The following is a 12,907-nucleotide window of genomic DNA, read 5'->3' as shown; positions in this document are numbered from 1 at the left end:
CCTCTTTGGGAGACGGAGGCACTGCCAGTAACAGGACTGGGAGGATCCAAATCCTGCTAGACCTTAGAGGAGGAGAGAAAAAAAAAAAAAAAAAGAGTCCCCGCCCCCGCCCCGGGCGCTGTGGGCCGAGTCTTCTCAACGCCACTGCCTCCGTAAAGAGTACACCCTTCTCCAACGCCGCAGTCCGGAGGGCGGGGCCTTCTCCCAGCCAATGATGGAAAGCCATGTGACATTGCGTCACTCAACACTAACCAACCAAAAGCGGCTCCGGGCTGCACCTGTCCGGGTTTTAAAGGGCCGCGGGATTAAAGGCTCTGCCAGCGGAGCATCAAACAGATATACGAGGGCTACTCTGTTAGGAATACTGCATCGGCCTTTATTCGAGTGCAGGGCAGGGTCCCAGGTCCCATTCCTCGCGGCAGCCTGGGGCTTCCGAGCTCTAAGTACAGCTGTCTAGGGCGGACAGCAGCGCCTGGGCCACTCGTTCCGCCCTGTCCGCAGGTCGCCCGGGGGACTGGGAGCTGCTTCCCTGCAGTGCATCCAGGAAGGCCGGCAGCTGCGAGGGCAGGGAGAAGAGCGGCGCGACGCGGAACAGGGCGGGTACAGTGTCTGGGTGCAGCAGCCCGTCAAAGTAGACCCCGACGTAGCGGCCGGTCGCCTGGCCTTGCAGGAAATCGGGCAGCACGCAGCTGAGCCAGGCGGCCAGAGCGTCATGCGGCCCGGGCTCCACCGTCTGGAGCTGCAGCCACTGCTGACACTGCGCCACGGCCGCGGGTGAGAAGAGAAGTATGACCACGCCATCCTCCTGCAGGGTCCGGCGCCGTTGCTGGTGGAACCAGGCCAGGGCTCCGTGCGCGGTCAGCTCGCGGCGGCTCCACAGGTCCACGGCAACGCGCAGTGGCATCTGGCTCAACGCGGACGCCAGAGCGCCCACCAGACGCTCGTAGTATGCTCCATCGGCCGAGTGGAGAAGCAGGGCCGGGCGGGCACGAGGGGCCGCTGGTACAGGGGTAGCGGAGCCGGTGAGGGTGAGCCCGGGACCTGCCTTCCTCCACCCAATAGAGCCCAGCGCCACCGTTTGAGGCTCTCCCTGGAAAACCGGGACTGGCAAGCACTCACCTTTCCTGCGGTCCTTTTTTAAAAGGAGGAAGAAGAAAAGCGCCGCAGCCAAGAGTAGGCAGGCCAGCCACACTAGGACCCAGCGCTTGTGGATGTCTGGGATAGACAGGGAAGAATAATGGGCTAGTTAGAAACCTATCTTTCAAGGAGTCTGTAGACATGAAGTGATCTGCCCCAAAATCACAAGTGTCACTGCCCATGCACCGAAAAAGCTCGATGTGCCTGTGTGACCCGCCTCAGTTCTCAGCTTGTAAATATGGATAATGGCATCAAATGCATAGATAGGGTTGCACATAAAACATTCACAGTGCCAGGCCTTGTAAATGTTCAGATGTCAACTGATATTGCCCCTTAAGCCTAGGGTTGCAGCCCTTCACTTGGTTGCCTTGCATGACTGCAATAGCCCCATCTTTCTGCCTTCAGTCCATTCACTCTATGGGGAGCCACCAAGATCTGTTTAAAATAGGTTTATTCTACCTCTTGAGGAAGCTAGTGGTGTGGGGATATAAAAATCCTACATCCCAGGGTTGGGGTTTTAGCTCAGTGGTAGAGCGCTTGCCTAGTAAGCGTAAGGCCCTGGGTTCGGTCCCCAGCTCCAAAAAAAAGAAAAGAAAAAAAAAAATCCTACATCCCTGTCGGGTCTCCCATCTTCTTCCCGAGACCCTCTAACCACACCGACACCTGGAAACTCTCAGGAATGTACTCCGCAGTCTTAAAAATGCAGTTTGACTCCTTTCAACTGGTTCAGGCTTCACAGTGTGTGTAGGAGTTTTCCTCTGAACCCCTCATCCCATCTAGACCAGGTCTGGGCTACGCTCATTCAATGTCAGCTCAGTTCTTCCATATAGCCCCTAACTATTACTGTGAGATAACATTTGCAAACATTCAATAGCTCATACTGGCTCTGTCCTTTTAGATTTCCGTTGGTGTGGGCAAGTTCTATCTTAGTGATGCTGGGATCCCTGAAAGTGTCTTTTTGTCCCTGTCCCTCCCCGTCTCTCTGCCACCCTTGAGGGACACACATGCCATAGAGCTTGTGTGGAGGTCAGAAGACAACTCAAGAGAGCCAGTTCATGTGGGTCCCAGGGAACTCAGGTTGTCAGATTTGGTGGCAATGCCTTTGCCAGCTGAACCATGCTTCTCCCTCTCTGTGGTTTTGAATGGCTAAAGGAATGCTGCTGTGACTAATTTGAGCCTGACAAGGCATCACATATGTTGCCTCAGCACCGTGGTCCCTGTCAGTCAGCTGTTGGCACACAGGAAGAGCAGTTCCCCTCGTACTCACACTTGTCCATGGGGCAGGCCCACAGTGATCCCAGGTCATCATCATTCCACAGCTGTAAGACACAATCACAGGCCCCTGCTTGGTGTTCAACAGCTAATAATTTCTGCCCAGCTTATTCAAATTCCTAGCCTCAGCTACCCACATCTCTGTGTCCAGAGCAGGCTCCTGCAGATACCTCTGCTTTTGCTCAACCTGCCCAAGCTGACCTCTATGCCAAATGGGACCTTGGAAGATTTCTTCCTTGAAGCTCTTTCTAGAACCCAACACTGACTGGAGGGTGTGTATCGTTTAATTGGGCTCTAGCCAGAGTGAGCACCTGAGAGATAGGACTGATACACTCCTACCTGCAACCTACCCAGGACTAGACAGAGAGCAAGCAGACACATGTAGGCACTAGGGCAAGTTCTGTCACCAACTCACCTGCATGCACTGGTGTGTCCTGAAGTCTAGAAGCAACTGCTCTCCAAGGCGAGCAGCTCTCTGCCAAGTCAAGGGAGGGGGAGGGGCTGTCACCTGGGCAGCATGTAAGGTGCCACAGTAGAGCAGGACTGTTTGTTGAGAGGAGCTAAGAGACTTACGAAGACACTGAGAAGGGATGCGGGTGTGTGTGTGCATACAAGCAAGGGTACACACACACACACACACACACACACACACACACACACACACACAGACACACACGCAGAGCCCTAGCAAAGAGAGTGACAGAACAAGGTAAGGTGGGATATAGTGACTGAGAATGGAAGTGAGAATATGAGGCCACACTTGAGATAAGGCTGGAAGCATCTGGAGAATCAAGGGGTCCTCACCGTGGAGGCAACACTAGGCAGTGGTGTACAGCCACTGGGTTCCAAGGCACAGACTGATGTGTCGTTTAGGTCAGTTTTCATCTCCACTAACAGCATATCATCCTTGAAGGGCCCTAAGGAGTCTGGGAGGAGAGAGAGGCCACTCCAGTAAGACCCACTTGGGAGTTGTCACTTGCCTTCCTCCCATTCCCTGTTTACCCCCCAGGAGCCAGTTCCTCCATGGTTTATCCCATCGCAGTGGCCCTGTCCCAGCCACCCTCAAGCCCCACTCACCAGCCCACAAGCACTCTTGGAGCTCAACCTTCTCCCAGCTGCTCACCTGCTTAGAAGGAGCCAGAGTTAGGAGCACTAGGAAAACAAGAGCCAGGGCCAGGAAGTCCAATAGGGAGGGTGCAGGCAAGAGGAAGCCCATCAGGCCGGCTCTGCACTCTGGACCTGAGGTTAGGCAGAGCCGAGTTCAGGCTGTAGGATTAAGAGTCACCCATCTCCGAGACCAGGCTTTGGTAGGGCACCTGTGCTAATGGAACTCACAACCTTCAGCTCTGTCTTAAGCACTCAAAACATGTTTCCTCCACATCTGACACCTTGAAGAGGAGACTCTCACCCTCGCCCAGTCACCCACTGAAAATCACAGCCTCCGTTCCTTCACTTCTTACCATAGCACATGAATTCACCTTAACATGCTTCCTTTTTTTTTTTTTTTCCCGGAGCTGAGGACCGAACCCAGGGCCTTGTGCTTGCTAGGCAAGCGCTCTACCACTGAGCTAAATCCCCAACCCCCTTAACATGCTTCCTTAAGCACACTGTTCACCTTCCTCCGTGAGAAATAGGTGCTGTGAGGCTAGGGACATTTGCTGGCTTTGATCAATCTCAAAGTGGCTGGCACATGGTAGATATTCAATATTTGTTTTGATACAGCATCATGCTATAGCCTAGGCTGGCCTGGTACTCACTGCATAGGTCAGGCCAGGTGGCCTCAAACTCAGGGGAGCCCACATACCCTCCTGCCTCAGCTTCCCAAGTGCTGGGAATACAGGCATGAGGCTCCGTGCCCAGCTAAACCTTGAATGGTCACTTTTGTTTTTTAATTTAAGAACTTTTAATTTTTATTATTAATGTGTCTGTGTATGTGAGTGTGTTTGGGTGTACAGTTTCCAAGAATACATGTGGAGGCTGTAGCTCCCCAAGGAGATTCGGCACAGGGTCCCACCCTTAGCCCAATGCTTTCTCGTTGCCATTCTGACCTGGACACAGAGGTTGGGGTGTTCTTTCACCAATGGGAACTCAAATGGCCTCTGTGGAAAGCAGGGAAAATGAGTGAGGTCATGAAGGGAGACTCTGGGGTTCCACACACTCTCTCCAACCTTTGACCTCACTTACATTCATAGTGACATTCTTCTGGGGCATTGGTGGCACAAGGGGCTGGCAGGGACTCTGGTCTGGTGCCTGCCAGCACAGTGCCACCTCGGTCCGTAGAGAGCAAGGCGTGTCTAGCAGCCAGCTCCCTGAGGACTGCACCCGCAGCCTGGCCATGTGCCAAAGGTTCCTGTGTGCACGGGGATCTGCAGCAGAGAGCCAGGGTCACTAATCATCCACCTTCCCATACCCCCTGCCTTAGGAGATTTGCTCACCTTTCTTGAAGGGGCAGAAGCTGGTCCTAACAGAGTCTGGCTCCTGAGACCATAACTGGGAAACAAAAAAAAAAAAAAAAAAAAAAAAAAAAGGAGGAAGGCTGTACTCAGTCAACTGGACTGGGCCAACCATCCATTTGCATGTCAGACCCTCTGCTGAGTACTAGGGCATGCTCAGTGAGGGAGTGTTCATCAGCACTCCCTAGGCTTCTCCCTGAAAACTCTGCGGTATATCTCTTCTCTCAACTTTTGGGGGGTTGTTTGGTTGTTTTGTTTTGTTTGTTTTTGGGACACAGCCCCACTATATAGCCCTGTCTGGTTAGAACTCACAGAGATGCACCTTCCTCTGCCTCCTGAGTGCTGGGATTAAAAGCATGCGCTGTGACACCTGGCTTTTCGCTCAACTTTTAATGAGTGTCTACTATGTGCATTAGTAGTATGGGATACACAAGGAGCCTTAGATTGTTAATTTTGATTCATTTCACAAACATTTTGTTTATATCTATGTATCAAATACTGTGCTGGATTTTTTTAAGAGCACCTACTATGTGCTTAGATCCATGTGATGAGAGAATATATTAATTTATTCATCAACTGCTGGAGAGTGGTGGGCATGATACAGAGAGTTAAATCACAGCAAACACTTCCTGGACATGTGCCATGTGTCTCACCACGGGGGATTTGCTCATTCACCTATGTGCACCCACTGTATACCAGGCTCTGTGCAGGGCTCTGACAAAGTCACTGCATTTGAATGAGATATGCTTTGCTTTCCTTCAAAGAAGTCACAGGCTCAGTAAGAAGGAAATACATAAATGTTGGTCAGTTACCCACCTCCAAGATTTTCCGGAGCATCTTATGTACAGGAAAAGAAATAGACAGAAGCCAAATGTTAGAGGCAGTGGCATGTGGAAAAGAAAAGCCAGAAAGACGAGGGGAACTCAGAACAAGGAAAGGCCAGGAAACTGGAGAAGCTTTGGTAAAGAGGTAATGTGAGCTAGGAAGACTTAGTTATGCGGAAGAGGTGGTGGGAACAGGCTGAGCAAAGGTGGGTCTTGGTGAGCAGCTCCTCTGGATGTAACAAGCTTCTCATAAAGGAGAATTTAGGAGAAAGTCTACTGGGAGAGCTTCATTGGGGGAAGACAGGAAGGCTCCGGGAAGGGAGGTAAGAGGTGGAGGTCATTGACAGCTAAAGGAGGGATTAGAGAGGCCAAAAGGACTGACGATAGAAGAGAAAGAGTGGCTCTGATGCCAGAGGCCAAGCAGACGGGACTCAGTGACTAACGTGCAATCAGAGGGAGCAGCTGCTGTCCACATATTTTTTTAAATGTCTTTTTTTTTTGGAGCTGGGGACCGAACCCAGGGCCTTGCGCTTCCTAGGCAAGCGCTCTACCACTGAGCTAAATCCCCAACCCCTGCTGTCCACATATTTAAATCTAGATGTGGCACCCTTCTTCACAATAGCCCGTTTTAACGGGACAGTTTATCCGTATTACAGATAAGCAGCAGGCTCAGAGAGTAATGTCTTGTCTAAGGTCACACAACTAGTGAATGGCAAGTAGGATTGAAGCTCCTTTAAGTATACAGCATGTGTCCTACCCTTCCCAGGAACACAAAAGAGGGAATACAGGAGCAGGGGAAGGCGTCAAGGAAGAGGTGACATGTGGGTGGGCCATTAGCCATAGGGTACAGTCCTGTGGATGGAGAACCAGGAGTCTCCTGGACATAACAAGCAGAAGGCGCAGGACAGCAAGACCAATGAGACAGTCACCCAAACGGGTCATGCTCTCTACCTCAGAGTATGGAGGACAGTGGCCCCAGAAGATTGGAGGCCATCCCTCAGTGCCTCCCCAGCCCATCTCCCATGTGCAGTTGAATTCTGCTCCTACCTGAATGCAGAGGCAGGGAACCAGGTCAGTGTGGTTTAAAGTAATGTTCTGAGGTCCAGTCTGTGGGATGAGCAGACAGATGTGATTTAAGAGAAGCTGAGGAAGAGGAAGTGCAGAGGCCCAAAGTCCAAGGAGCCGGGCAGACAGACCCTCCCCCTGCCAAGGTCCTCTGCTTTGGGCGTGTCCCCTTTGACAGTCTGACTACATTCTTAGTATGGGCATCAGCACAGGGTGAACATGGACCTGGAGGAGAAGCCTCACCAGGTTTTTGTACAACAAGGATTTGAGAGGACCCTGGGCCTGATCCCAGTATAGTAAGAAGCCAAATTTCTGCTCCTTAGAGACGTCCAGTATCAGAAGAACATTGTCACCATCTGTAGACACATTGAGCCAGGGTAGGGCTAGGGGGAAAAGCAGAGAGAGGGGGGAAGGTCAGACACCCTTCATCTCCCCTGCACAGCCAAGCCTGAGTCGCACTCACCAACTGCCCCAGTGGAGATTCCATCAAACCCTCGGACCATAGGAAGCCCTTGGAGAACAGACTAGATCCCCATCTCAGACTGGGCTTTGTCCCCAGCCACAAGCCCGGAGACAAGTCCATAGAGGTTCCAGCTTACATCTTGGGACAACTTCTCTTCCTCTGCAGCCAGTAGAATTCTGCTGCCTCCTTAATACAAATCACTTTCCCTAGACTCCACTTCCCATACAGTAATCACAGTATAAGCTCGTCTTTACAACAGCTTGCAAGACCTTAACCAGGCTAGCTTCTGAGTCCTCTCAAACTCAATCTGTCAGTATCTCTGTCTTGAATACTTTGCTGCAAACACACAGGCTACCTTCCTTAAGCACATTTGGCCTTGCTCCTGCCCCAGGGCCTTTGCACAGGCTGTTCTCTTCCTATGGAACTCTGTCTCTCAAATACAGGGCTCCTCCTTCATATCTTTCATTACGGTGAGGCCTTCTCACTTCTAGAACTCCCAACCTGCCCATCCCTCTTTCTCGAACTTTCTCCATAACTCGGCACCATCTAATATACTGTATATTTTACATCCCCAGAGGTTTACTGGATCGTCCCTCAACCCTTTTCTAATCCAAACCCCCATTTCCATAAAGATGGGAAGTTTTGACAGGGTTGCTTATCAATTTACTTCTAGTCTATAACTGTGTCTGGTACAGAGTAGTTGGTCAGTCTTTGTTGAATAAGGAAGGCAATCACCACAGAGTGACAAGATGAGATGCCTGGTGTGCATTTGTTTTCAAAGCTCTGGTGTCTAGTGATCTGTATGGAGTGCCAGAGAAGAAGGCCAAAAGGAAAATGGAGTTGAAGAGAAGAAAGGAGAGCATTTACTAGTTTAAAACCTGCATGGTTTATGCTTTCACCTTGTGGTAGCTGTAAACACAGCTGAGCCAGATGTGGTGAAGCACACCGGCAACCTGGCTGCTTGGGAAGCTGAGGCGAGAAGACTGCAAGTTCAAGCCCAGCGTGGACAGCATAGCAAGAGCCAGTCAAACCGAAAGAGCAAAGCAAGACAAAAACAACCTAACTACACCATCACATCACTGAACAAGACATTAAAACCAGCGCTCTTTGCTGGACACGATGGCACACATTCAATTTCAGCCCTTGGAAGGCAGAGGCAGGTGTGAGTATGAGACCAAGCTGGTCTTTATAGCGCCTATTTCAGATTTAGTAACATTTCCACTCTGGTCTATCGGGAAAGGCACCAGAATCTTAACAGTGCTTTGGGCCACTAGATGTTCCTGGTACGGATGAACACTTGTTATAAGGAAATTCATCTTTGTTTCCAGTGCCTGGCACAGATGAAGTAAATTCCTGCAGTTCATGTGGAACGAGTGTATGAATGAACGGTAGAATGTGTTCTGTGACTTTTGGAACCTGGCATCCCTCAGCCTATGTCAACCCCAAGCATCCAATTGTGTAAACTCCAGATCCTGCTCCTCCCTCCACCCAGCCCACTGTCCCTAGCCCCTACCCCAGCAGCTCTGGATGCTGTCCTGGACTTCGAGACCCCTGCAGTCTGGGGAGAGATCACAGAAAAACCTCCAGTGGGGGTGGGGACCAAGGAAAGAAGGGAAGCAATCCAACCCATGGGAAGATGTTGAGAGGGGTTACCTACCCCGAAAGACCACCCATGCTTATACAGAGCACAGAGCACCTACCCCAGGGCCTAGAAGCACAAGAAACTGACTAAGGAGGGTGTCCGCTCAGATCCCTGCCTGAAAATGATGGGACCAGAAGGATGGGGAGTGACCAAAGGGACCGTAGATCGGGAAAACAGGTCGTTGGGGTGACTTACCAGGCAACTGCTGCGTGACGTTGAGTTCTTTCTGGTACCTGGGTTTGGTGTAGGACCAGATTCGTACCTCAGCCCCAAGACCAGCCTCAAAACAGTCAAATACTGCAGAACCCTATGAGGAGAGGGTGGCGGATGGCTGGAGGTGGAGGGCTCAGAATCCAGGCCAAGCTCTTAGGCTCATGTGAGTAGAACACTGCCTACCTACTGGTCCCATGTCCAGCCAATGACCGCATTTAGGCTGTCTAGCTTGAAATCTATCGCTATAGTTTCCTTCCTTTGAACAAGTCCCCAGTTCTAAAGCGAGTATCACCTATAGCTGTCTTGGCAGGCCTGGGATTAACCAGGCTGTCTGAGTTGCTGCCTACACCTGCTGTCACAGACCACTTGACCAGAGGGAAGCTGATCAGATACTCCAAGGCAAGCATGGAGCATCCCCACAGGCACAGTTCAGTGGTCTTCATGGCTGCTTTGTGAAGTAAACTAGGCAGATTAAAAAGAATTGTGGGGGGGTTGGGGATTTAGCTCAGTGGTAGAGCGCTTACCTAGCAAGCGCAAGGCCCTGGGTTCGGTCCCCAGCTCCGAAAAAAAAAAAAGAAAAAAAAAAAAGGTGTCCGGCCTTTCACATCAAAAAGAATTGTGGGGGCTGGGGATTTAGCTCAGTGGTAGAGCGCTTACCTAGGAAGCACAAGGCCCTGGGTTTGGTCCCCAGCTCCGAAAAAAAGAACCAAAAAAAAAAAAATAAAAATAAAAATAAAAAGAATTGTGTGCATGTGTGTGCGTGTGTGTGCGTGTGTATGTGTGTGTGTGTGTGTGTGTGTGTGTGTGTGTGTGTGTGTGTGTGTGCGCGCGCGCGCGCGCGCGCGCGAAGTGCTGTTTTTTTGGCTGAGAATCAAACCCAAGGCCTTGAGCATGTTAGGCAAGAACTCTACCACTGAGCTACACTCCCAGATCTTTGTTCTTATTTTATAGTCAGCAAAAGTTTCACAGGATGTTTCATGAAGGAAGTTATAAATCGCTAATAAGCATATAAGCATGTGTGATGGTTTGTACATGCCCTGCCCACAGAGTGGCACTATTAGAGGGAGTGGCCCTGTTGGAATAGGTGTGGCCTTGTTGGAGTAGGTGTGTCATTGTAGGTGTGGGCCTTACTACCCTTGACCTAGCTGCCAGGACGTGAGTTTTCTCATAGCAGCCTTCAGAAGATATAGAACTCTCAGCTTCTCCTGCACCGTGCCTGCCTGGATGCTGCCAGGTTCCTGCCTTGACGATACTGGACTGACCCTCTGAACCTGTAAGCCAGCCCCAATTAAATGTGGTCCTTATAAGACCTGCCTTGGTCATGGTGTCTGGTCACAGCACTAAAACCCTAACTAAGACAGCATGTAAAAAGTGTCTGTCTGTCACCAGGGGTATACAAATCAAAGCTGTAAGAAACACCAAATATAGTGAGTACCATAAGCCTGCAGTGTTAGCATTCAGGAGGGGAGGGTGAGGTGGGACCACCTAGCAAGATTACCCAGAATACCCAGCAAGATTCTGCCTAATAAAAACAATTAGCTCAGCAGTGAACTTGTGGCTTAGCATATACAAAACCTTTGGTTCCAACCCCAACCTGTCCCTCCCCGACACTCATACAGGCAAACCACCAACACGAACACTAGTCCTGAGCTGCCGAGATGTTCAGTAGGCAAAGTGCTTACCACCAAGCCTGACAGCCTGAGTTCAATCACCAGGACCCTTATAGTAAAAAGGAGAAAACTGGGGTTGGGGATTTAGCTCAGTGGTAGAGCGCTTGCCTAGGAAGCTCAAGGCCCTGGGTTCGGTCCCCAGCTCCGAAAAAAAGAACCAAAAAAAAAAAAAAAAAAGGAGAAAACTGACTCTTTAACTTGTCCTCTGCCTTCCACATGAAGCCCTGCGTGCATTCATGAACACGCGTGCGCGTGCGAGGGCACACACAGACACACAGACACACACACGCACATGCACACAAAATAAATAAATATAATTTAGAAATATAAATACCACCACCGCCATATGTATGCACACACAAATCCCCAGTTATAAAACATGACATGGATAGCAGAACGGCTAAAATTTAAAATTTTAAATGCCAAAGCAAGAGTATGAAATAAAATTGCCCCAGAAAACTGCTTAGTGACTTCTCACCAAGTCACACGTGAGTCAGGAGTGTCCTTACCCTCATTTTACAGACAGAAAAAACCCACCACAAGAAGCCGAGAGGGCTCACTGCTCTGATCAGACCCAAGACTTAAAGAATCAATGCACCGGGTGGCTTTGGGAATCTGGGATTCTGGAGGTGGCTCTTCTCGTCAGGAGGAGCACTTCACATACCACGGACTGACCAGGCTGCACCAGGTCAGCAGGCACCTGGACCTCCAGCAGGGCACAGCGAGCAATGGGGTAGGCCTGAAAGGAGAGCACCACCTGGGCCTGGAGAGAGGCTGTGAGCAACAAGCAGGGGTCAGCCAGGCATGGGCCATGGGAAAGACCCTGACTAGAAGCAGTAGCTAGGCCAGCTGGCTCCTTACCGTTCCTAGGCCCCTGGAGTTCTGAATCAGACTTTCCAGCTTCTTCGGGCTCTTCCCAGTGCCCTGAAGAAGCAGAGAAACAAGCAAAGCCCAGGTCAGGCACCTGCTCTGGGCTGATGCAGGCTTAGATTCCCTTGCAGAGATACCATGGCTGATAAACAGAGGCCTGGGGAGAGCAGGCTGTCCTGGCGGTACCTGGAGCAGTATCTTAAACACCGCAGATGCCCACAGAGTCTGCAATCCTCATGCCTTCCCCAGGCAGGCTCATGTGTGCACTCGGAGTCACGGGCTTCCTCACTCACCATGCACAGCCAAGTGTACAACCACACGGACACAGAGGGCGCAATCTGTCTCTTGTGGACACCTGAGTACCAGCTCCGTCTGCAGGCGGGTAGGCACTAGCACAGGGCCTGGGGCAGACTCGATGCTTCCAGGCAGGCAGAGCACGTCACCATCTGGGTGTGAAGGGTGGGGTGGGAGCTGAAGTTGGTTTGGTTTCTGAGAACTACAGAGGGCAGGGGAGCTCAGCCTTGCAGGCTGAGAGCAAACAGTCACTTCCCTTCAGTTCGCTTGGAAGTCACTCTTTTAAAGTAGCAACACTTACCCCAGAGGTGGCAGGAGAGGCCCTGGGAAGAAAGGAAAAGGCGGTTTACACCCTTAAAACTAAGCACCTTTCCTTGCTTGACAGCCCTTATCCTCTGCCTGTCTTCTGGGGCTTCCTATCCTAAGCTCTTCCCAGAGGACAAAACTAATTCTTGTTCCCTTTCCTTCTTCTCTTCCCCCATCAGCACCAGAAAGACCAGACAGGGCAGTTCTGACAGAGGCAGTGACAGGAGGCAGACTAGGGCTGTGAAGAGGCACAGACTGAACTCCGAGCCTTTCCCAGACTCCCAAAGTCCCAGACTTACTAGAGAGCAGTGTGCAGTGTCCTGAGGCTCCATGAGTCTCTCCAGGGAAACGACCACGGGGCTTCGGCCCAGTGCCAAGGACAGCAGGAACCAGGGCACAGGCATCTTCCAGGTGCCAGACAGCACCCAGGCCTGAGGCCCCGTTCTGCCCCCCCCAAGGGGGGGCAGACCCCTCTCCCCTGCTGCCAATCAATCACGTGTCCCAGGGAGAGAGCAAGGGCTAGAATTCCTCTCAAGCCATGCTGTCCCACTCCTGTGAGCCTGGACTCCCGGCCCAGTTTCAGCTGGAGTGCTTTCGATTTGGCTCCCAGCAGGCAGTGGCTGTTCCCGCCCCGCCCTGTCCCGTCCCTCCCACCAACTCCAGGCTTAGGAGCCAGCCAGCAGCTTTGGACCTGGGTG

General features: G+C 51.3%; 1 protein-coding gene across 19 annotated transcripts; it reads right to left on the bottom strand.

Moving 5' to 3' along the window:
* Positions 1-355: 355 nt before the first annotated feature.
* Il17rc (interleukin 17 receptor C) lies at positions 356-12,854 on the bottom strand. Of its 19 annotated transcripts, none has more exons than XM_017592577.3 (18): positions 12,509-12,846; positions 12,205-12,226; positions 11,903-12,055; positions 11,601-11,663; positions 11,404-11,513; positions 9,052-9,163; positions 8,728-8,772; positions 6,995-7,134; positions 6,734-6,793; positions 4,845-4,899; positions 4,594-4,775; positions 4,458-4,508; positions 3,487-3,532; positions 3,214-3,335; positions 2,825-2,917; positions 2,405-2,456; positions 1,120-1,215; positions 356-999 (listed from the first exon to the last, which is right to left on the bottom strand). In XM_017592577.3, exons 1-18 carry the CDS (start codon positions 12,611-12,613, stop codon positions 440-442), a joined length of 2,067 nt encoding a protein of 688 aa, XP_017448066.1. In that variant the 5' UTR covers positions 12,614-12,846; the 3' UTR covers positions 356-439. The 19 variants fall into 19 exon arrangements, 18 of the variants coding, with proteins under 18 accessions (XP_017448066.1, NP_001164036.1, XP_017448067.1 ...); NM_001170565.2 differs by having other exon boundaries at positions 2,825-2,884; positions 12,509-12,799; XM_017592578.3 differs by lacking the exon at positions 8,728-8,772 and having other exon boundaries at positions 12,509-12,848.
* Between the last annotated feature and the right edge of the window lie 53 nt (positions 12,855-12,907).

This window comes from Rattus norvegicus, chromosome 4 (assembly GCF_036323735.1).
Source record: "Rattus norvegicus strain BN/NHsdMcwi chromosome 4, GRCr8, whole genome shotgun sequence".
NCBI lineage: Eukaryota > Metazoa > Chordata > Mammalia > Rodentia > Muridae > Rattus > Rattus norvegicus.
Note: the sequence above shows the minus strand (reverse complement) of the source record. Positions and strands in the feature narration are given on the sequence as shown.